This window comes from Tenrec ecaudatus, chromosome 18, assembly GCF_050624435.1.
Source record: "Tenrec ecaudatus isolate mTenEca1 chromosome 18, mTenEca1.hap1, whole genome shotgun sequence".
In the NCBI taxonomy this organism is placed as follows: domain Eukaryota; kingdom Metazoa; phylum Chordata; class Mammalia; order Afrosoricida; family Tenrecidae; genus Tenrec; species Tenrec ecaudatus.
In genome coordinates this window covers 48506763-48530659 of record NC_134547.1, presented here as the reverse complement: position 1 = coordinate 48530659, position 23897 = coordinate 48506763, and the positions used below count along the sequence as shown (strand labels likewise).

At 60.6% G+C, this 23897-nt stretch overlaps 1 protein-coding gene across 5 annotated transcripts in view; it reads left to right on the top strand.

Annotated features, from left to right (window-relative positions):
- KIFC3 (kinesin family member C3) overlaps positions 1-23897 on the top strand; it is a 34765-nt gene that overhangs the window by 9227 nt on the left and 1641 nt on the right. For 2 of the 5 annotated variants that reach the window (XM_075536791.1, XM_075536793.1), the window contains exons 4-19: positions 3432-3570; positions 6220-6422; positions 15082-15147; positions 15566-15709; positions 15790-16029; positions 16277-16450; positions 17034-17181; positions 17299-17429; positions 18679-18790; positions 19472-19653; positions 21999-22103; positions 22373-22503; positions 22838-22961; positions 23142-23271; positions 23363-23592; positions 23739-23873. In XM_075536791.1, the coding sequence (XP_075392906.1) occupies positions 3432-3570; positions 6220-6422; positions 15082-15147; positions 15566-15709; positions 15790-16029; positions 16277-16450; positions 17034-17181; positions 17299-17429; positions 18679-18790; positions 19472-19653; positions 21999-22103; positions 22373-22503; positions 22838-22961; positions 23142-23271; positions 23363-23592; positions 23739-23873 (2394 nt within the window). The remainder of the gene's footprint in view (positions 1-3431; positions 3571-6219; positions 6423-15081; positions 15148-15565; positions 15710-15789; positions 16030-16276; positions 16451-17033; positions 17182-17298; positions 17430-18678; positions 18791-19471; positions 19654-21998; positions 22104-22372; positions 22504-22837; positions 22962-23141; positions 23272-23362; positions 23593-23738; positions 23874-23897) is intronic. The other 3 variants (XM_075536792.1, XM_075536794.1, XM_075536795.1) reach the window with 3 other exon arrangements.

The window sequence follows — 23897 nt, the reverse complement described above, 5'->3', positions numbered from 1 at the left end:
GGTCAGAGAGGGCAAGTGACTGCTAGACACAGCACGCTGGCTGGGCTCTCCACCACTTTGCACAGCTCCCTTGATAGGGGCGTTTCCCCCTGGAATTAGGAAGCAGATCCCCACACTGCATCCCGGAGGATGGGCCACAGCACGGCGGTGTTCATTGCGGCGGTAGGGGCCAGTGCTAAGGAATTATTTTTCTGAAAAGGGGGCGGTGGGCCCAGTAAGTTTGGGAACCTAAGCTTTACTGCACACGGTTATGCTGGAGAGCTTGCGGCTCTTGTGTCAGACCTGTGTCATGCCTCTACTCAAAACAGCCACCTCACTGCGGCCAAGTCAGTGCCGGCTCACAGTGACCCTATACCGATCGGACAGGGTAGAACTGCCCCTGTGGGTTTCCTAGGCTGTAACTCTATGGGACTAGAAAGCCTCGTCCTTCTCCACGGAGCTAACTGCTGGTGGTTTTGAACTGCTGGCCCTGGCCGGCGTGTAACCCTCTGGGCCACCATGGCTGCCGTCCTATGCGCCCTCCTGGTCATTTTTCTGTGTGTCCCGTCCCGTGTTTGTGGTTTCTCCCCACGTGCTTCTCTGTGACTGTCGTTTGATTCGGCGGTGAGTCCCGGTGATCTCTGACACGTGACCGGTTCTTGGCAAACCCATAGTCCAACCCACTGCCATGGAGTCCCATCCCTGGAGGGCCGAGTGGAGCTGCTGACCCACCGGTCTCCAGGACGGTCCATCTTTACGGGACCTCGCTGCCTCTGCTTTCTGGCTCAGAGCGGCTGGTGGGTTTGAACCGCTCATCTTGAAGTTAGCAGCCCAGGACTGATTGCTCTAAGAAACCGTGTGGGTAATAGAAACATGGGAGCGATCCCTCTGTTTGTGCTGTTTCTGGTTGCAGTCAATGTCTGTGCACGCGCACAGCCACACGGTCAGTATTTGCAGGCATGTGTCCTCAGAGGGATATTGCAGGGTCAGAGGCCCCGCGCGTGCTCAGTGCATCCTTCCAGCAAGATAGCATGCCTGCACTCGGACACAGGGAAGGACAGAGCTAGACCGGGCTGTCTAGGGGGCTCAGAGAGTAGCCAGCCAGGAATCCTGAAAGGTGTCCCCTTCAACTGTGGCAGGGATACAGTGGCAGAGGAGCCAGTAGCAGTGTTGGGGGGCGGGGGGGTGGGTGGTGTATGTCACTGCTCCAAACGAGAAAGGCGCACTGTCCCCGCACCCTCTCCTGATGGCTGTAGCCGCACACCCTGCCCTTTCTGGAAGCCTCCTCTGGACAGAGTATTGGGGACACGCCCTGGCTGGTGTGGACACTTGGGCCCACGCTGAGCGTGTCCTCCCATGTAAACAGACCCTGGTTACAATGTGTGGGCCCCGGAGCTGATGTTTCAGAGCCTGGTTTGTGCTTGCAGGTGTTTCTCGGCCCTGCTCTGTGATTTCCCCTGAAAACCAAAGCAAACGGGTCTTATATTTTATCTGTAACCCGGCGAGAAAGGCAGGCAGGTCTGGCGAGAGAACAGTTACTGAAACCAGGGAACCTCTGTGTGCCGTTTCTCGGCCAGGGTCAAACCCAGAGCCAATCTCACTGCTGTCGTCAGTTCCGACAGTGGAGAACTGGCCCTGTGGGTTCTGGAGACTGTACCTGCTTATAGGAGTAGAAAGCCCCGTCGTTCTCCTGCGGAGGAGCAGGTGGTTTTGGACTGCTGACCTTGAGGTTGGCAGCCCAATACTTAACCCACTATTCCACCAGGGCCCCTTCCGACTGGGGCCCTTCCCAACTGTAGTCAGACTGGAAAACTAGAGTCGATTCCGACTCATGACCCTGGAGGACAAGGTAGAAGTGCCCCTGTGAGTTTCTGAGACTGTCGCTCTTAAGGAGAAAGCCCCATCTTTCTCTCCAGGAGGAGCTGGGGATGGGCACTGCTGACCCCGAGGCTGGCAGCCCAGCACCCCCACCACCACCACTCTGGCACCAGGGCTCCTCCCAACGGAGCCAGGGGTCGTTAGAGGAGGAGGCCGCGGCGGCCTCAGTCCTTTCTGTTCTTCAGTTTTGATTATGGGGCCGGGTTGTGGTTGCAGACAAGCTCCGGGGTCAGCAGTTCTGCAGAGGCACTGCCGTGCCAACGCCCAGTTTCCTGCCTCCCATCCTTCCAGGTCCCGGAAAAACGTGGTTATCCTCGCAGGGGTTGGGGGCCCTGGGGCTGCCGAATCAGACCTGTCGGAAGCTTGTCAGGCCCGGTGGCGGCCTCACCCCCCCTCCACGTGATTAAACCCACACCAAGAGGCTCCTGCCCTGGCTCTGCAGAAATTCCCAGTCCTGGGGCCCCTGGGGGCCCGGGCGCCTGCCCTTCCTGTGTGGCGTGGCCAGCAGGCCAGAAATAGTTAACCTTTGCTCTGGTCGGCAGATGGAAACTTCCAGCTGCCGCCTCTGCTGCCCCCGCGGACAGGCCTGCTCGTGATGGGGCGGCCCTTGGTCAGTGGAGGGCAGGGCCAGCAATGACGTCAGGGGGGTGTTGCTCCTCTGATCCCCTCCGAGCAGGACTCAGTCCTCCCTCCCTGTCCTCCAACTGGCGGCTTGCTTGGCCGGCTTTTCTGAGGGTTAAAGGGGCGGAAAGGAATGCCGCAGAACTGCTGAACTGCCGCCATGGGGTCCTTACATGGCAGTGGAGCCAGTGCTGAGTCTAGTGGCTCTGGGTGGCAGACTCAGCCTCCTGTCTGTTTCCAGAGTGAGCAGAGCGGAGCTTCGCGAGAGTGGTCTGCTTGATGCTCCAGGAAGTTCAAATGCTGCACGTGCCGTGGGCTCCTCGCCCTCCTTCCCTTATTCTCTCCCTGGGTAGCGCCCCTGCCCCCCCTTTCCCTGCCGGCCCCCAAGTCTGTATATCCCTACTCAGATCCCTGCGCCGTCCGCTGGCCCGTCCAGGGGGAGCCACTGTCTATGTGGGCTCCAGGCTTCTCTGGAGGCACTATGTCTTTCAGCCCCCTCCTCCTCTCCCTTGCTCCTCTTCCTCCAGGAGAGGGGGGTCCTGTCCCCCCAAAGCCGTTGGGTGAAGCAGCAGGGGCTGTGTGCCCACTGTCGGGCTTTGGTGGACTTGTCATGGAGCCAGAGAGGCAGGGCTGATGGCAGCTGGCGTCACGGGGCCGTTGCCCTAAGGTGGAAGCTCACCTTCGGGGCTGGATGGCTGCCTGTGACTCATGGGACTTGTGGACCCACTCTTAGCCCCCCGTCAGGCCACTGAGAGCCGAAGAGGCCTCTTTCTTGGTGCAGTGGGCCGGTCACTGCAGGCCACCAGGAGCACGCACTGCTGAGAATCTGGACTGGTTTATCCTGGACTCCGGGCCTCCCGGCCCCCATCCACGCACCTGAGCCAGCTCCGGAGTATGCCGCTCCGTGCCCACGACGGCCCCTCCATGTGCGGATTCTGGTTGTGTCTTGGCAGCAGGGCCTGCAGGACCAGGGGTGCAGGACCAGGAGCCAGGGGACCAGAGAAGACAAGCTTCTGAAGAGACAGGCGCTGGTCCCCAGGCGGGACCCGGGGCCCCCGGAGGCTGGTGCTGCCATGAATGTAGAGCAAACAGGTAACGGAGGCCTGGCCCAGCGACCCCTGGAGCTGCCCGGAAAAGCTCTGCAGGAGGGGAGGCTTGGCATCCCCGACACTGTCCTCCTCACCCTTGGTGACCCCAGCCTGCCTGTCTGCCACCCCGCATTCAAGGGACAGGGATGTGTGACCCCCTCTCTCCCTGGACACCTCCCCAAGGCCACCAGGGCCCCACCTCGTGATAAGAGGCTCTGGCCAGTGTCGGCTGGGGTTGGGTTTCCCGCTTTGTTTTTGCCCCAGTGTTTGTCAAAAGCGGGGCCAGAGGAGGTAGCCTCAAAGACGCCAAGGCCTGTCGAGAGAGGCAGGCTCTCTCTCCTGGATTCCTGGGGTCTTGGAGCCTGGTGGGCTCCCAGGGCTGTTGGTTGCTGCCTGAGGCTAAGAAAAAGCAAATGCTGGCTCCCTGGATCCTGAGCTGTGTGTGGCAGGCTCTGGAGGGAGGGGCACCCCAAGCACAGACTCCCCCCACCCCCCGCCCCCGGCCCACATGTCCTGGTCAGCGCCAGGTTCCCAGAGAGTGGCCTGAGCCCAGTTGTAATTGGAGAGAACCCCTCAGCTCTGTCTTTTGTGCACCTCTGCCCGTCTCTCAAGGTAAACCTCCTGTCTGAGCCTTCCCAGCTTTGGTGGACATCATCCCTCCTGCTCCGAGGTGGGGCCAGAGCCCCCGCCGCCGCCAACCTTGCCTGGACACTGGGGTCTGGCCTAGGTGTGGCCACACAGACTCTGTGAAGGGAGGGTGACCTCTGCCAGGCACATGGCTCTCCTGAATGGGCAGTCAGGGTCAGAAGGCAGAGGCCACTTGCAGTGAGAGTCGAGGGCTGGCCTGTCAGTGGGGCTCCCCATCTATCACAGCCCAGCGAGGCCCCAGAGAGCGACACTGCTGCCAGGGAGGGGGCCTGGGGGCAGACTCTTCTCTGAAAACTGACCTACCAAGGGGCCCTGTCAGCCACGGGCCCTCGCCTCCAGTCCCTGACCTCCCACCTCTGACCTCCTTTTGCCCTTTCCGGAGCATTCCTCCTCCAACCAGTGCTCTCCAGGCCCCTCTCCACACCCCACCAGCACTGGCCTGGGACCTAGGTGGTGCCAGTGACCCACCAGGCACACCCCATGGGCAGTGGGGTCTGGGTGCTTCAGAATCTGAGCCACGAGCACTAGGTCTGGTGAGAAGGGCTTCGATGTCGTGAATGAAGCTGTTTCATTCCTAGGTAGCCGCCCCCACCCCTGCACGTGTTAGGGCCACCACCTTTGAAGGCTAGCTGCCTCCGTTTCATATAAGAAGTCTCTGTGCAACACACACACACACGCACACACACACACACACACGCACGCACGCATGCCACCACCAAGTGGCAGCGCTGGCTTTGGGACCTGGCCATCCCCGACCACGCCCAGCGGTCTGCAAAGGGCTGAGGCTCTGCCAATCACCTGTGGGGTGCGTGCAGCCCTGTCTGCCTGCTAGAAGCTCCCTGCTGCCCCCACGGTCGTTCTGTAGAGCAGCGCCCGGACGCCCAGCCGGTTGTGTGGGAGCGCGGGCCTGTCATGTGCAGGCTGCACGGCACAGCCAGGGCTGAGAGTCCGGTATGCCCCTGCCGCAGCTCTCTGTAGAGTTTCAGGCCAAAGCCTCCGGTCCCAGGGGCTGCAAGGAGGGGAAAGCGCCTCCCCACCGGCCAGACCCTGCCTGACTGCACCTACTGAATTCTCTTCCAGCCTGGAAGCTGCGAGGGGTCAGGGGAGGACTTCAGGCCCAGGTGGCTTCCTTCACAACATCTGGGGGCCCCCTTGGCGAGCCTGCATGGGGCAGGGAGCCCTTGGGACCCAGGCTAGAAGTTCAAGCAGCCTAGCGTAGCTTCGAGGTAGAGGTGGGGCCCTGGGCTCCGAGCATGCTGTTCTCGATGGCTCCTTCTGCCTTTCGGGCTCTGGTCAGGCCCACCCCGGCCCCCATGCAGCCAGATCTCCAGAGCTGTTCTCTCTCCCTCTTCCAGACAGGGCGGTCTTGGTGCTTGGTAAGGAGGAGTCTTAGGCCCCATTAGCCAACTACTGGCCATGATTCTGTCTTTGACCTTCCACTCTCTGTCTCTGTCCTGTTCCCCCCACATCCCCCCCCCCCGCTCCTGGGGGCAGTACAGTGCAGTGAAAGCCCTTAGGGGAGACTGCTCAGACGAGGCCTGCAAGGCTCTTAGGGATGACTCTCCTGCCTGTGGCTCCCTGAGCTCACTGCTGGGCTTGGAGCTGGCCCGGCTATGTTGTACGTCCTGGACTGGACTGTGTGGCCCTACCCCTCTCCTTGCCTGTGTGACTACTCCTGGCAAGGGCAGGCTGGGGAACCCCACGTCTCTCCTCTGCTCTCTTGAGAGGGTGGGAAGTTTATGGAGCTCGGTGTTTGGGGCAATGCCCCTCCACTCCCCCTCAGCAGGCATCATGTGGGCACCTCTCTCAGCTGAGCTTCTGGAGACCGGGCAGGTCTTTCTCTGGAAAGTTGGCTTCCTCTGCCCTGAGCCAGGCGGCAGCTGCTGCCGAAGAGGCCCCTCTGGTCGCTGCTGGCCACCCTCCTGCCTGTCCCTCCAGGACTAGTCCCTCCTCCGCCAAGTGGGACCTCTGCCGCCCGCCTGACCGGCTGCTGCTTTGCTCGCAGGTGGGCAGCTCTTTGGCAGCAGGAGGTGTTCGGCTGTGGTGGGCCCGCCGGGCGTGGCGCCCGTGGTGCACAGGATGGTGGAGGCCATGTCCCAGCTGCAGGGAGAGAAAACTCGCCTGCAGGAGGAATTAGCGGCCCTTCAGGAGAAGCTGGCCGGCCGAGACAGTGACCAGCAGTCCACAGCCACTCAGCTGCAGAACCAGGTACCCGGGGAGCTTGGGACAGCCAGCGACCACCTCCTACCGCGGAGCAGGCGGAGGCCACCAGGCCACCAAACTGCCAGACAGACACTGACTTCCTCTCCTGGCCTCGGGAATGCTCGGGCTAGAGGGTGAGGTGGCAGGGCCACGAGGCCCCCGCCACCACGTCCTGGCCACCCCTCAAAAGCTGACTCGGCTGCAAAGGACAGGCTTTGTCTGTGCTGAGGCAGCACCAGTTCACCCCATTTCTGCAGGACCCACCGGTCACCCCACAGGGGACTGGCAACAAGGGGGCTGGGTCCCTCAGAGAGAGAGAGAGAGAGAGAGAGAGAGCGCGCGCACGCACGCGCGCGCGCACACTCGTATACATGCACATGATGTCCTCGCTGTGGGCTGTCCAGGGGTCAGTGGGGTCCCTCAGCCCAGCTGCATGCTCCATGGGGCCCCACTGGTGGTGGCCTCTCTTCTCCTTTCCTGTCCCACACAGGCCCCTTTCCTGGGGCCCGGCTTCCCACGGCCTTGTCCGTGGCCACCTCTCGGGACTGTGTCTGCCCCCCCCCCCCATTTTGCCAGGTCCAACCTCATAGCATCTTCCTCAGCTCAGTAAAGAGCCCTTGGCCCACTCTCCAGCCCCTGAGCTCCAACCCATGTTCCCCTCTCTCTGCCTATCGGGGAGCCGGGTTCTGTGTCATCCTAAGTGAAAAGATTCCTCCTCAGACATCAGAGCTGCTTGAAGAAGCCCCACTGAGTCCTGGTACCCCTGCAGCTGCACTTTCTCAGGGCAGTGTTTTGGTAGCTTACAGGTGCCTTCTCTGACACGCACCTGGACGCCACCCTGGTCTCAGTGGGCTGTCACCGTCGGAGAACACTTATCCTGTTGCTTTAGTGTCTCCCCACTAGCTGAGGGTGCGTCCAGGCAGGGTGGGCCGCCACCATCTTTGGACCCTGTTGCTGACACTTTGGTGCCTGCCTGCCTGCCTCCCGGGTGAGCCTGGGCGGCTGGACATTCCCTTGCGGAGATGCTAGTGTGCGGAAAGACAGGCACCTGTCTGTGCAAACCTGCAAGGCTCTGAGGGAGGGGCGCACAGACTGTGAGGGCTTGTTACGGAGGGGCTTGGGCCCTGGAGGGAGGTTAGCGGTGGCCGCTCTGAGAAAGCCAGCCCCCTGAGCTGAGATGCGGCACGTAGTTACGGGAGCAGCAGGTGCAAAGGGGCTGTCAAGTTGATTCGACTCAGTGGCTGAGGGGACAGGGTTGAATGGCCTCGTGAGGTCTCCAAAGCTGTAAAGACAGCCTCATCTTTCTTCTCCTGAGCGGCTAGTGGGTTTGAACCACCGACCGTTCTGATTAGCAGCCAAACGTAATCATCTTGCTGCCAGGACTTCTTAAGATGCATACGGGGTGGGAGAAAGACACTGGTAGCTGGATGGAGGTGTGAGAGGAGGGGCTGGGAGCTGAGTCTGGAGGGCCCAGCAGGGCCAGGTGGGCAGAGATCTGATCCGGCCGGGACACGAGGAGGTGGGCCAGGTGGAGAGGGAAGGGGAGGTGGGCCCTGGAGAGGTCACCATGGCCTGTCCGTGTGGCATGCTTCCTCCCGGACACGTTACAGTCAAAGATTAAGACTGGGAACCCGAGCAAGAGGGGAGGGGAAAGGCGTGGGAGGGGGTCATGCCTGCTCCTGGGAGGCCAAGGGCTTGGCTGGGGCCCACCCTGCAGGCCAAGCCTGGCACAGCATCTGGCCCTGCCCTATCAGACGGCCTTGTCCCTTATAGTGCTTTTTAAAAAATTAGTTCATTTACTTTTAACGTGATCACTGACATGCAGTTGACAACCGTCCACTCCAGTAGTGGAATCCCATCCGTGAGCATTGGTGCCCCCACTTCCCACCAGCCTCCCCCGTGTCCCTCTCGATCTACTGGTCCAGTTGTTGCCTCTGCAGGTTCACCCAATCTGGGTTTCACATAGAGACTCGTGCACACAACACAGAACACAAACAGCCCAAGAACCACGAAACAGAAAAGTCTCAGTAGCAAGTGGAAAATTGGAAAAGCTGGGGCACTTACACATCACGCTTTTAACAAGTCAGCGTTCTTACACAAACTTTTTCCTTCCTCTTTTAAATAACAGCTTTAGTGAGATACTCACAGGCCATCCAAATGTACCCCACTAATGTAGACAAGCCACTGGTTTCAGTATGTTCGCAATTGTACAGCCCAGCACCCCTGATTTCAGAACACGCTCCTCACGCCGGAGAACCTGTGTCCGTGAGCAGACCCCTGCCAGCCTTCTGGTCCACCCTCACTCCTCCCCCATAAGCACCGGTCTACTTTCTGGATTGGGGGGTTGCCCTTAGACAGGGGTCCTTTAGATTAGTGGAACGTACAATAAGTGGCTTTGAGTTTAAAATGGCCTTGACCTTTAAGTAGCAGCATGGAACCCAGCAGGGTTGTTGGAGGAGCCCTGTGGCGTCGTGGTTACACGTTGGGCTATGAGCCACAAGGTCAGCAGTTTGAAACCACCAGCAGACGAAACTCTACTCCTGTAAATAGTTGCAGTCTCAGAACCCCTCGGGCGGTTCTGCCCTGCGCTGTGGGGTCACTCTGAGTCAGAGTCCCGGGATGTCAGTGAGGTGTGTGTGTGCTTGTTTTTGGTGGGGTGGGGGCTGCTCGAAGGGTCGCTACCGGCTCTTGTGGGATCTTTGAGCACCTCCCTGGGGACAAGCCCTTGTCCTCCCTGCCTCCCCTGCCCGTGGGGAAGTCAGACCCGTCTGGGGCTCTGCTCCCGTTTTGTCCTTGTGTTTTCTGCTTTCTAAAGGTTTGCTCAGCTGGGTTGCTCTCTGAAGGGTCTGACCCTAAAGCGTTGTGGCCACCCACCTGGGCCTTAGCCCTGCAGTGCAGGACCGTCCTCGCTTTGGCGCTACTGAGCCTAATTTACCCACTCTCTGTGGGGGAGAATGGAGCGGCTTTCTCCTCCAGCAAAGAGCTACAGGCTCAGAAACCCACAGGGGCAGCTCTGCCCTGTCCTCTGGGGTCGCTGTGAGTTGGCATCCAGGGAAGGGCAGCGCTCGAGTTTTTCCCTGTGCCTCAGGGCCCTGACCTGTCAAGTAGACACACCACAGAGCCTGGTGAGATGGGGCCAGGCCCTCTTGGCGTTTCCTCTGCCGCCAGCGCATTGGCAGGGAGGCATTGGGCTTGGACTCCCCACGGGCAGCGGAAGCATGCCACTGCCCCCGAGCCCTCATTTTCCAGTTTCTGCGCAGGCCAATAGGCGTGGCTCCGTGGTTGAAAGATGGTTTTGCTCAGTGGTGAGAGCAGACAGAAGCGCTGAGCCTGCTCTGGGGTCCTGTCGGGGCCCTTGGACTGCTGCTTCCCTGAGAAGAGAGTCCTGGTGGAGTAGTGGTTTTGCAGTAAGCTCCGCTCCTCATGGTGGGCAGTTCAAAACCACCAGCCGCCCCGAGGGAGAATGTCTAGGCGTTCTATAGTGGCAGTCTTGGAAACTCGCAGGGGTTTGCTGTGTTCTCCGAGAGTCCGCCCAGGGGCACACTCTGCCCTGTTCTCACCGTGCCTCGTTCCTAGCCTTCTCCACCTGCCACCTGACCAGAAGGTAGTCGTTAAGATCGGGGGCTGGCTAAGCACCACCTGGGGGTTTCCAATCCCAGGTCCACCCATCATTTAGTGGTCAAGTGGCCAAGGCTCAGCCTCCCCTCAAAACCCGTCTTCTTCATGTAAAATGGGGTTAATAGTGCCTACCTGGGGGACCAGGGGTCTCAGGATGGTGACCCTAAGAAACCCTTTCACCCTGCTCCACTGCGGACACACGGGTTCAGTATAGGGCACCACGGTCCTTTTGAGCCCAGTTTTGTAGGGGCGTGGGAGTGTGTTGTTGGTCTCCCTTAGGAAGGTGCCACCTCCGTGGGAGGGGGCTGTATTCATGCGCACCCCACCGTGCAGAGGGGCCGCCGGTCTTGGTCTGCCAGGGGGACTCTGGGGGGCTTCCTGGGATGCCCCTGGAGCTGTGCACGGCCTCCCTGTCTCCACGCTCCTTCAGTGTCTCATGCCCCCTCCAGACTGTCCCACCCTCACTGCCCCTCAAGACAAATCCTGACACTGACAGCGCCTGCTCTAAAGGGGTCTTGTTGGAGGCGCTTGGTGACATTCAACGGTTACTTGTTGGGCCGTGTGTTAGTCTGGGTGGACTAGAGAAACAGACTCATAGACACTCACATGTGTCTAAGAAAGAGCTTTCGATCCAAGAGCTGTTGAACGTTGAAAAAACATCCCAGCACAGTCCAGATCAAGTTCATAAGTCTTACATTGGCCCATATGTCAGACACCAGTCCATGAATTCCTCTTCAGACTCATGCAGCACATGCAATGACGCCGAGTGCAGGAAGATCACAGGCCAGTGGGTGGAAAGTCTTGTGGATCCAGTGGTGGTTGAAGCATCTCAGTGCTGACGTGGGTCTCCACGTGGCTCCTCCAGCTCTCCGAGTTCTGGCTGCATCAGTGTAGCTCCATCAGGCTCATCCTCAGGAATGTCTCTTGGGGTGGGTCCCGCCTCCAGAGAACTATTTATCTCCTTAGTGCCTCCTAATGCGGTCATCAAGCTGCGACCTGATTGATAGGCTAGACTCTCAAATTGACAACAGGTTATGTAACTACCACAGACTGCTAACAGCGAGGTTGGCAGTTTGAAACCACCAGCTAGCTGCTCCAAGGGAGAAAGACAGGGCTTCACGTCTCAGAAACTCGCAGGCAAGTTCTACGTGGCCTGCCCTGTAGTCACACGGGGTCAGTACGGACTTGGTGGCCGTGAGTGGGTGTGGGTGTGGTTCGGTGTTGGTGACAGGAGGTCTCATGACCACATTCTTAGGCAACATGAGTCTTGGTAACATTGCAATGGCAACCTGAACTTTCGATCGCGGGTTTGGGAGCTGGGTGGCACCTGCCCCCAGCCTCCACCCTCCCTCTGGCAACCTGGGCAGCTCGGCCTGGCCCCTCCTGAAGCCAGCGTGCTTCCTGTAGGCCTACTAGGTGACCTGACCGGAGCCCTGATAGCAGAGTGGGTTGCACGTGGGGCTGCTAACTGCGAAGTCAGCTGTTCAGAACCGCAGCCTCTGCGCTGCAAGGGAAAGACGAGGCTTTCTGCTCCCAAACCCACAGGGGCAGTTCTACTCCGTCCTATGGGCCGTTCGCTGAGAGTCAGGGTCAGCTCAGCGGCAGGCCGTGAGTCAGTCCTCGGTGACTGGAGCCTGCTGGTCGGCCGTTCACACCCATCAGCTGCTCTGGGGCACTGCCGTGCTGTCCTGGAAGAGTGGGAATCAACTGGACGGCAGGAGTTGTGCCGGGTGCCAGTCAGTCCTAGGTGGGGAGTCGGGGGCTGGGTACAGGTGGCACGGAGCACAACAGACAAGTGCTGCCATCAGCATCACCCAACTCTCACCCTAGTCAGAGAGCACCTGAGTGCCGGGCCATTCTAAGCACCTCGCCAGTACTGCCCCACTTCCCGTCCCCGAGTCCTCCAGAGGCCCACCAGGTGCTCTGTTGAAGCCAAGGGGTGCACCGGGGCTAAGAGACTTGCCCACGGGAATGCATCTAGAGATTGCCTGGCCTTTGCCACCCCGTTGGGGCAGGACTCAAACGTGAAGTGTGGGCAGTGGCGACCGAGGGGATGGACAGGCCCAGCAGGCAGGAGCATGGCGTCAGGAGCCAGCCTTGGAGGGAGACAGGATTGGAGGCCAGATGGGGTGGCAGCTCCCTCGGGGCTGCTCCTGGGGGGGTCACTGGCTCCACACCCAACGCTGTTCCTTGGATGCTCTGAATCCCAGGCTCCCTCCCTGTCCCAGCTCTGCGAGGCTGGGCCTGGCCTCAGGGAGAAAGAACCGGCTTCCTCAGAAGAGGCCGCCGCCTGGCTGGCCAGGCTTGGCGGGTGGTAATCACCAGGTTGTCTGTGTTGATAAGAGGTGCAGACAGCTCAGAAAACACATACCTGAGCGGGGCAGTCCCACCCTCTGCTGAGCCTGCAGCCACCTGAGATGGGAGATGCGGGCTCCTGTCTGACCAGAGACAGGCCTCGTCCTGCTCCTCTCCTCTGCCCCCAGGGCGGAGGGTGCCCACTGCCCCCCAGGCTGTTACTTTATTTAGCCATCGAGCACCCGCCGGGTGCTGCTTACAGCCAGGTGGAGCCGGGCTTACCACGTGTGGCCTGCTGCTGGCTCAGAGCCATGGTGAGCTCGAGGGGGATGCTTACAGGGGCCCAGCCAGCCCACCTCTTCTACTCAGGGTTGTGCTCAGCCACCCCCGCCACTCCCCACTGCCCTGAACCTGTGACTTTCCTACCCCTTCACATGCCATTCCCAGTCCTGTGTTCTTGACCCCTTCACACATCCTCCCCAGTCCTGTGTTCTTGTCCGTCCCCCTAACCAGGCAACTGGCCACCACCTCCTTCCAGTGTAGGGGGAAACGGCCGCCTTTCCCCAACACCATTCTGAAGCCCACCCCTTGGGGAGCGGCCCCGGGTGTGTGTGTGTGGGGGGGGGTGTCTGCCCACCCAGGCTGGCCGGTGTGTTGGCCCTGTTGTGTCAAAGCAGGTCTGCTGCCTTCTTCTGGAGACGAGCTGCAGAGAAGTGTCTGGCTTCTCTGACAGTGACCACTTCCCCGAGCCCCTTCTTCAAACCAGTCTGCCACCCCATCGGGCCCTGCTGCAGCCCCTCCCGTCCATCGGGGTGGCCTTGGGGATTCCAGAGCCAGGAGAACTCGGGGTTCCGATTGTGATGTCAGAAAGGAAGAGCGGGAGTCTGGACTGTGGGTGGGAGAGGGGTGGCGCGTGGTGCCCTGAACCCTCAACAGCACGGAGGAGCCTCCCTTTCACTGCCCGGGAGGGTCAGAGGCAGTGCCAGCAGACAGGTCAGCACTCCCAGCCGGAAGTGAAGGAGGCAGCCCTGCTTGGGGTACCCTGGCGGTCGGTCCACATGGACCTTGCCCAGGGGAGCTCCTCGGGGAGCAAGGCCAGGAACCTGAACCACATACATGTTGGTTTTCTGCGTTTTCCTTTGTGTAACGTGAGCGGCCACGTAGTAGGTGCGCATCGCTGACCGCCATTCCCCTCCTGCTGGAGTTCACGTTAGGCTCAGTTTGTTGGCTAAGGAGTGAATGTCTGCCACCGAGCAAGCCGTCCCGTGTCCCTCCTGAGGGCGGAAGGAATGAGCTTTCTGTTAGTTTTCTTCTAACAGAAAAGGGGTGTTGAGTCGTGGGCAGAGGGCGCAGCCTGGGCTCCACTGGTAACGGGGGTCTGCTTGGGCCAGGCTGTCTGAGCCCAGCCTTCACTCACCTGCTTGCCTGCCAGGAGGCCCTGGACAGCCTGCTTGCGTCTCCCAGTCCAGACACGCGGCCTGTGAGCCTGAGCACTGCCCATAGATTGCTGGCGGGCTCACTCACTGGTGCACTACGGAACATGCCAGCCAAGGGAAGTGGGGAGACGTCATAGCTCAAACCCAAGCCAATCCCACTTTCCCTCAAGTGAGTCCCAGTGCTTAGCAGCGGGGGCAACAGACCTGCCCCGTAGGGTTTGCAAAGCTGTAGCCTTTACGGAAGCCCCGTCTTTTCCTGTGGGGTTAGCAGCCGAGCACTTTAACCACTGTGCTACCAGGGCCCCCGACTCTACACCTCCACCCTCCCCCATCCCCTGCCTCAAATGCAGATGCCCGTCCCCTCAGACGTGGTGACCTGTGTCTGCCTGTGTTGCACCTGACCAGGGGTCCTGGGTATTCAGTCCTGCACAGCCTCTTACCGCCTTACCTGGCTGGCCCCGTAGGCCCTGGACTTTGTCACCCGTGTTTACAGTTAAGAATCCGGTGCTCTGATGGCCCGTGTGTGTCACATAGCTCCTCACCCCCACCCCTCCAGGCAGCTTGGGCTCGCTCCTCCCGGAGCACCTTTCCCAAGGTGAGACATGGTCAAAATGGAACGTGTCACAAGAAACTTCCCCAGTGTGCCCTGAGGTGCTCCCCAAGTTTGTGCATTTGGGGTTAGTTCCTAAGGTGGGCTGACATGGGTCCGGGGTCTGCAGGGAGCAAAGGAAGTCAGCTGGGACCTGCTCTGTGGGGCCAGCCCCTCACTGGGTTTCCCTGCCCTGGGCTCTGGGGGATTCAGACTGCCCCTTGCCACCTGACCGGGTGAACACCCCTCCTCTCCGTGACTGCCAGCATCACCCTGGTTCTCCTGTGGGCCTGGCTGGGAGGGTCCCGGGTCCTGGTGGCACGGCCGGTTGAGTGCCGGGATCACAGCTCAAACCCACGAGCGGCTGCCTGCTCCTCACGGGAAAGGTGTGGCAGGTCAGCTTCCATAACGACTCCAACCCCGGAAACATGGGAGTCCTGCAGGGTTGCAACCAGCCCTTGGGTTCTTGGCAGGGGGCAGGGGGGCCTCCCCACTGTCTTGGCTCTCCAGACATTGCTCAGGAGCCCTGGCCCGGCTGGCCCTGAGGGTGCTAAGACTGTCAGCACCAGGCCAGGTTTCCCTCCCCTGGCACCCCCAGCTCGGCCTGACGCTTGAACATGGAACAGGTCACAGAAGCTTCTGGAGGCCACGTGGCGTGGGGTGTCCGGGCTGGTGGGAAGAAGGGGCTGAGGACCAGGCTCCCGTGACCCTGGCTTTGTGCTGGCAGGTGGAAAACCTGAAGGAGAAGCTCATTAGCCAGGCCCAGGAAGTGAGTCGCCTTCGCTCAGAGCTGGTGAGCCCCCGGGCGGGTCGGGCTGGCCCTCTGCACACTGACCCGTCCACCAAGCAGGCTTCACGTCTCGAAAACGCTCCCAGAATATGTATCCCCCACAGAGCGGCCTCGGAGGTCCTGTGACATCCCCCTCACCCCCCCCTGCCTGCTGATGTACAATCGGAGTGAGAACTCCTGTGTATAAATACAACTTTTCCTTGTTACCTTTCACACGCGTGAAAATAGAACAGGGCGGGGCCGGGCAGGGGCACAGCGCTGTCCCTGCTTCATCCACAGCCCTCCTGGCTCCTCCTCTCCTGTCGGTCACCTTCTCTCGAGCCTCACTCCTTTTCCTTTTTCTCCACCTCACCTCTGCCCCCCTGCCCTCCGTCCTTGCTGCCCCTGCCCTGGTCACATGCCCTGCTCTGGCTCTCTGCAGGGAGGCACCGACTTGGAGAAGCACCGGGACCTGCTGATGGTGGAGAATGAGCGCCTGAGGCAGGAGATGCGGCGCTGCGAGGCGGAGCTGCAGGAGCTGCGGGCCAAGCCCGGGTCGCCCTGCCAGGCCTGCGAACACAGCCAGGTGGGCAGGAGGGCAGTGGGTGACCCACCCTCCCTGCTGCCCCCCAGGGTCTCAACAGTGGCCTGCCTCCTTGCCTGCAGGAGAGCGCACAACTCCAGGACAGGCTGTCACAGCTGCAGCTGGAGGTGGCCGAGAACAAGGGCATGCTGTCCGAGCTGAACCTGGAGGTGCAGCAGAAGACGGACCGGCTGGCCGAGGTGGAGCTGCGGCTCAAGGACTGCCTGGCTGAGAAGGCACAGGAGGAGGAGCGGCTCAGCCGGCGCCTGCGAGACAGCCACGAGACCATCGCCAGCCTGCGGGCCCAGCTACCACCCGTCAAAGTGAGCAGGCCCGTCCCCTAGGAGGGCAGGGCCTATGGGTGCCCCACCCCACTGAGTCTGCCCAGGGCACCTAACCCACGCTCACCAAGATGCAGAGGTGCCCCCCCCCCACTCCGGCAGTATTCTGCGACCTTGCGGCTTTTCTGGATTTTCCTGGGGGCTTGTGGTGAGAGCCTTGTGTTCTTCAGGGTGCCTTTCTAGCTCTGGGGCTCACTGGGCTCTCTGTCCTCTCCCCGTGCTTGAGCAGTACATCATCAAGACAGTGGAGGTGGAGTCAGCCAAGACCAAGCAGGCCCTGAGCGAGTCCCAGAGCCGCAGCCAGCACCTGCAGGAGCAGGTGGCCATGCAGAGACAGGTGCTGAAGGAGATGGAGCAGCAGCTACAGAGTTCTCATCAGTTGACGGCCCAGCTCCGGGCACAGGTGCGCAGCCTACCTGTGTGCATGAGCCTGTGCCTGCGCCGATGCATGGCTGTGCGCATGTGTGTCTGCAGCATGTGCCTGTGTATGCCAGTGTGCGGCTGTGTGCACGCACATGGGTCTGTGTGAGAGGGGGTGTTCTGGGTGCGGGCCCAGAAAGCTAGGGGCAGACTGAGCACAGGGTACCAGCCAAGCCCTCAGGGCTAAAGTTAGGCTTGGGCTCAGGCCCTCCAGCCAGGTGACCAAGAGTGGCTTTTGTCTAAGCCTCGGTACCCTGACACGTGTCTGCTCCCCAAGCCCTGGTCACAGGAGTCAGGGACATAGCCCACAGAGGCTCTTCCCACGGTGCTCGGCACGTGTGGTGTCCCCAGTAAGGAGTCTGCTGGTCTCGTCATATCACAAAAGCTGTCTGGGCACACACTTGGGCAGTGTGCGCCGGGAATGGGTGACTCGGGGTGGGGTAGCTGCACGGAGCCGACAGATCCAGGGGGACAGAAAGGGCCGTGGGACCTGGGGCCGTGCGTCCACCCGGTCATGCACACGCTGAGCCTGCCCGGCACTGAGCCCCCACCCCGCTGGCCACCAGATTGCCATGTATGAGGCGGAGCTGGAGCGGACGCATGGGCAGATGCTGGAGGAGATGCAGTCCCTGGAGGAGGACAAGAACCGGGCCATCGAGGAGGCCTTCACCAGGGCCCAGGTGGAGATGAAGGCAGTGCACGAGAACCTGGCAGGTGGGCCGGCCCCTCTGCTCCCCACCCCCACCCCTACCCCCACCCTACAGGGTCCTGCCCAACCCTTCCCTTCGTCATCCCTCACCTCCCCACCACCACCACCACCTCACCCTCCAGGTGTCCGGACCAACTTGCTGACGCTGCAGCCAGCGCTGAGGACCCTCACCAGTGACTACAACGGGCTCAAGCGGCAGGTGCGCGGCTTCCCGCTGCTGCTGCAGGATGCACTCCAGAGCGTCAAGACTGAGGTGAGCAGGGGCCGGGGCACACCCTCCCAGGGCAGAGCTCCCCACCCACACACTGCCGCCCTCAGGACCCGTGGGAGGGAGGGCAGGTACACAGCGTTCCTCTGGCTCTTCAAACCGAACACAGTACCACTCACTGCTAACCAACAGGTCGCTGGATCAAGCCCAGCGGCCTCTCCACAGGAGAAAGGCGTGCTTCATTAAGGGCCCTGAGAGGGGAACATACTAGACAGGGCTGGCACCCCATGGCTCTGGAGCCGCGTGCGCGCTCTGCTGCTCTTAAGTAAAAGGGACAGGCTTGAAAGGGTGCGATTCAGAGAACGGTGATTTCACTTGTCTGCAAAAAGATCCATTGCAGGGCTTTTGAGTAATGTTTAGGCTGCCGCGAGGGGGCAGGATTGGCTCTTCTGTCTCACAAATTTGCTGACCCCTGGGGTAGATGAGTGCGTCAGCCACACCGTCACAGGGTAGCCCACGCACGCAGCCAGTAAAGGTCCAGCTGAGAGCGGTTCATATAGTCCTACATCTGGGTTAGAACTGAGCGCGCGTGAGTCACCAGCGTTTCACCAGCACCTCCTACTGGCCGGGCCTTGTATAGCCGGCGGCTTCTTGAATTTGTACCGCAGGGCCACGGCGGATGTATTTTAGCATTTGGAAAGTGGTTTTTACCCTTTAGAGAAGTCATGTCCGTGAACACGGTGAAAAAGCCAAACCCTCAGAAGGGCATCAGACCAAAGAAAAAGCCTCCCTGCCAGCCGTCCCCGCCCCCCCCCCCCCCCCCACCACACACACACACTTCTGAGCTGCAGAGCCCTGCTGATGTAGGTGCCTGGGGCACACTCGCCTCACTTGCCCAACCAAAGCGAGTGCACTTGGCCATGGAGTCTAGCATGGAGAGCAGCTCCCACGAGTCCACTAGCGAGCTGGTCCGCTGGTGAGGTGCTCTCCTGTTTTTACAGGTGAGAAAATGGAGACTCGGGGAGCTTGCAATGCCTGTTGCCTTGGGCTTCCCACTTTGGGTCTGGGAATCATGCTGTAGTTGAATGCTAGGGGCTGCAGGTGACGGTCTGTGTCCTGGGCCAGGGTCGTGGCCTTTTGTGGGCTGTTTCTTTCTTTGCCCAACGGGGGGTGGGAACGGGGCTTACTCAGAGGAAAGCCAGCCTCGGGGCTGCAGTCTCGTCAGCCAAGGACTCAGGACTCAGCTGGCAGGGGTGGGAGGCTCCCCTCTGATGGCAGTGCCCACCCCAACCAGATTGGCCAGGCCATCGCCGAGGTCAGCAGTGACAACCAGGAGCTGCTGCGCAAGTACCGGCGGGAACTGCAGCTGCGCAAGAAGTGCCACAACGAGCTGGTGCGGCTGAAAGGTGCGGCTGGGGGCCTGCGGTGGCCTTGCCCTGCCCCTGTTCCAGCCTTGTGCGGATAAGGGAGGCATAGGGGAGTGGGGACACTAGCTCACAATCACACTCAGCCCTGACCCCAGTGTGCACCCCCTCCGGCGCATCTTGTGCTCAGACCTCGGGCTTGCTGCCCTCCCCTTTACTGCTCACGGGCCAGGCGCTGTTCCAGGCACTGCGCCAGGCCACACCCCGTGGCTAGGGAGCACAGTAAGCACCCGGGTACAGCTTGAGTGGAGACCTGGACTATGATTATAAGGGGGAAGGTGGACCATGCTGGCTGTGGTGGGTGGTCTCCTTTCCTCTGGGATCCATCCCACTGAAAGGCTGAAGCAAAGGGCTGGGGTACCCAGGTCTCACCCCACCACCACGTGCTCGTGCCAGCCTGCTGTCAGCCTGTGTAAGCCCCACAGCTGGTCTCACCCCAAGATACAACTCCCACCGTAGGCTTGACTGGTCAGGAAGAAAATGCACCAATGTGTGATACTGTAGCGTGAGCGGCTGGTAACAGCCCGAGGGCCATCTTGCCTGGCGAGGCCTTGCTCTGAAGGCAGAGGGGGCTTCTCGCCGCTGGCCGGCCCAGGACATCGGAGTGGAGACCGTCCTCTCACAACTCGGCCTGAGCACACCTCTCTCCCCTGCTCGACTCAGGAAACATCCGGGTGATCGCCCGCGTCCGGCCAGTCACCAAAGAAGATGGGGAAGGGCCCGAGGCGGCCAATGCCGTGACCTTCGATCCTGAGGATGACTCCATCATCCACTTGCTGCACAAGGGAAAACCGGTCTCCTTCGAACTAGACAAGGTCTTCTCCCCGGGCGCCTCGCAGCAGGACGTGAGTGGGGCCTCGGGGCAACATGGTGGGGGCGGAGGGGGGGCTGACAGCAGCGGAAGAGAAAAAGATAGGGAAAGGGAGGCAGAGACAAAAGGGCGAGTGGCGGAGACTGTGTTGAGAAGCTTGGGGCCCAGGTCCCCATCTCATGGGTTCCCAAACTTTTTCGGCTGACTGTCCACTTTTCAAAAAAAAATTCAGCACCTCCCCTGGCCATGGAACACGTTTGTGTTGTCACCCATAATGCATGGTAAAGCATCGGTAGCTGCTTTTGCAGCCCTTCTGGGTGGTTCCAGCTTGCCCAGGGGGCGGTGTTGCCCACTTTGGGAGACACTGCTTGGTGGCACAAAGGCCTTCTAGAAAGGAGGGCGTGTGCCCAGCCATGCCCTCCCACTTTTCCCAGGCTCCTCCAAGGGTGCCCAACCACCCTGTTCTCCATGCTGAGCCCTCAGCCGTGTGAGAACAGTGGGTCTTCAGAAAGTTCATGGGAAATGCACATTTTTGCACCTGAGCAACTTGTACTAGCTCATCCAAACCTGTCTGGATAGGATGCACTGTGGGGCTCAGGAGGGTAAGATCTCCCAGCTCAGCAATGTGAATTCCAAGGAAACCGTAGCAAGAACCCACATCAGATTTACAGTCAAAGCTGGGGCAGAAGATTGGGGGCGGGGTGTCCGCGAGGTTTTACAAAAACATTTGTGGGATCAGTGCCCCAGAAAGATCAGTTCACAACTGTAATTTTGAAAAAGACTTAAGGCAATGTCGGAGGTAACAGACCACCCACGGCAATTTTTGAGGAAAAGGATTTGTCCGCACCCTGATTGAAGAGGACCAAGGACCAACATCCCAGTTGGTCCAGCTTACAAAACTGACTGAAAAATTTAAATGGAGCAAAGGTACAGGTTGGTCTGCTGTCAGGTGAGCAGCATTAGGTGCACCTCGGGACCAAGAGAGGGCTTTCCACTCCGCCAAGCGTTAGTCCTGGAAACCTCTACAGGGGCGGTTCCACCTGTCGTACCGGGTCACCGTGAGTCGACATGGACTCCATGGCAGTGAGTGTTTTCGGTTGTGGGTGCTCTAATTGTTGATCTGGGACCAGCCGCCGTCAAGAGCAGAGCTTTCGATGGAAATTCTTAAACCGGTGGGATCAAGAGCCTAAAGCATTTCTTCGGAAAATCGTAACAGGAGAGGAAACACGGTTTTCCCAGTAGAGTCCTAAAGAGAAAGCACCAGCGGAGCGATGGCTGAAGAAGTGGAAATAGCCCCGTCGACGCAACAGCAGGCCCCGTCAAAGGCGACGGGGACCCTTTAGGGGATGTTCAAGGCATTTTGCTGGCTGACTTTCTGGCGGGCCAAAGAGCAGTAACACCTGCTTTGATGTCTTGCGAATGTGAGCCAGAGCTCCTGCAGAAAGCCGCTCAGGAAGGCTTCACCAGCGAGTCCCTCTCGGCCACCACAAAGCTGCCTCTTGCTCCTCTCCTCCAACAAGGACATCTCTGAGTTTCACTGGGAAAGCATGGGGCCTCCGCCTCACAGTCCTGGCTTGGCTTCTTCCGACCTCCTTTTGTTTCCTCATCTTAGAAAAAAATCCAGCAAAGGCTTCCCGTTTTCTTTCCATGAACGATGTAAAAAGGACCTGATAAATTCCCAGGACCTTCGAGGTCTTGAAGTTGGGTTACAAGTTGGACTGCCAGGTCAGCAGTTCAAACCCAGCGGCCCCTCCTCGGGAGAATGCTGAGGCAGTTGGCTCCCGTGAAGATCCACTGCCCCAGAGACCCGGCACAGTTCTGCTTTGCCCCGGAGAGTGGCTGTGAGCTGGAGCAACTTGACGGCAGTGAGTCAGCTCTTTGGAGTCAACCAAGCGGCCGGCACCATTGCTTCTAAAAACGCCCGGATCTTGATGGCGCTGATGTTGACACCAAGCTCGTGTTCATTTTTCTTACCTGGGAATTCCATGTTCCACCCACTTTGTGAAGGTCCCTCTCGTGTGGGCTCAGCCGCCGGCCCCTCTCTTCTCTAGTCTTTTCCCAGGATCCCTTGCTAAGGCCCCCCTCTCCTGTGCCCCGTCCCCAGTGACCTCAGGACTGGTGGGCAGGCAGGCAGGAGGAGCGGCTTGGTGCAGGGACCCTGCCATTGTTTTGCTGCCCTCAGAGGAGAGGCACCGAGTTCCAGTGTGGGCAGCCCCCTGCCCGGATGTCCCGTGGGTAACAGACGTCTGCCCCTCAGTCTGTGCTAAGTGGGAGACGACTCACCAGCCCCAGGCAGTGTGCTTGGTTGGTCACCATAGCCGATGCTGATGTGGCCAGGAGAGTTGTCCAGCAGTCCTCTCCCCCCCATCCCCCCCTCAGGTGTTTCAGGAGGTTCAGGCGCTCATCACCTCCTGCATCGACGGCTTTAATGTCTGCATCTTCGCCTACGGACAGACGGGCGCTGGCAAGACGTACACGATGGAGGTTGGTGTGCCCCGCCTACCTGTCCCTGCCACCGGGGAGCTCCAGGCTCTGCTGCCCAGTGGGCAGGGCCACATCTGGCCCTCGGTGGCAGCCCTGGCTTGGAGGTGCAGTTTTAAAGGAGGGAACACAGCGGCCCAGGGAGGGGCGTTGCTGGCATCTGGTGGAGGGGGCTGTGGGGGTAAACTGGCAAGCAGTGGGAGCCCCCAGCAGGGGTCCAGTGAGCACCTATGGTGGGACAGCCAAGGTCACGGGCCTACCCTTTGCCCCAGGGGAGCCTGGAGAACCCAGGCATCAACCAGCGGGCTCTGCAGCTGCTCTTCTCCGAGGTGCAGGAGAAGGCGTCTGACTGGGAGTACACCATCACCGTCAGTGTGGCCGAGATTTACAACGAGGTGCTCAGGTGCGAGGCAGGGTGGCCTGGGAGTGGGGGCGGGAGTCGGAGCTCCCTAAAGGCGGCCCAGGAAGGGGCTGAGCCTTAAGTCCTGATTCATCAAGGTGGTCCCGAGAGAAGGCAGGAGTTAGGGCCACATGCACACACGCAGGACTTCAGGGGGGCCATTAGGGCTCCCCCTCTTTAGCTGACTGAGCCTGCAGGGGTGGCTACAGAGGCAGAGAAGAGCTTGACCCAGACCCTCGGGGCTTGGGGCAGGGGAGGTGCATGCAGAGAACTGGGTGGGGCTGGACCCACCTGGGGCCTGGCAGGCAGGGAGGAGTGACCACCACCTGCCCTGCAGGGACCTGTTGGGCAAGGAGCCGCAGGAGAAGCTGGAGATCCGGCTGTGCCCCGACGGCAGCGGGCAGCTCTACGTGCCCGGGCTGACCGAGTTCCGGGTGCAGAGCGTAGAGGACATCAACAAGGTATGGCCAGGGAGCCTATGGGGGGCGTGGGGGTTGGGTGCCAGGGACCCCTTGTCCGCAGCAGAGCTGCTCAGACAGGATTCAGGCAGACACAGGCTTTGCCAGGACCTGCCGTGCGGAGCCCCTAATGCTCAGGGAGATGGAGTCGTTCCAAAGCCCCCATCCTCGCCCCCACCCCAGGTGTTTGAGTTCGGCCACACCAACCGCACGACGGAGTTCACCAACCTGAACGAGCACAGCTCGCGCTCCCACGCGCTGCTCATCGTGACCGTGCGCGGCATGGACCGCAGCACCGGGCTGCGCACCACGGGTGAGCCGGCAGGCGGGCCGGGAGCCAGGACCCCCACCCCCCGGCTCCCCGCCAGCCTTGACACACACCCCTCCCCCTCGGTCCTGTGCAGGGAAGCTGAACCTGGTGGACCTGGCCGGCTCGGAGCGCGTGGGCAAGTCGGGGGCAGAGGGCAGCCGCCTGCGGGAGGCGCAGCACATCAACAAGTCGCTGTCAGCGCTGGGTGACGTCATTGCTGCACTGCGCTCCCGCCAGGGCCACGTGCCCTTCCGCAACTCCAAGCTCACCTACCTGCTGCAGGACTCCCTGAGCGGCGACAGCAAGACCCTCATGGTGGTGCAGGTGGGAGGAGTTTCCCCCTCTTCAAACTTTGACCCTGTCATTACTGCCACCTGCCGCCATCCTCCTTCAGTCCCCCGTCCCCCCCCACCCCCCGACTCTGGGCTGTGATGTGGCCCCGGGTGGAGTGACTCTGTGTCTCCTGCCAGGTGTCCCCTGTGGAGAAGAACACCAGCGAGACGCTCTACTCCCTCAAGTTTGCCGAGAGGGTGCGCTCAGTGGAGCTGGGCCCCGGGTCCCGCCGGGCAGAATTGGGGTCCTGGTCCAGCCAGGAGCATCTTGAGGTAGGACCACGGGTCCCTGTCACA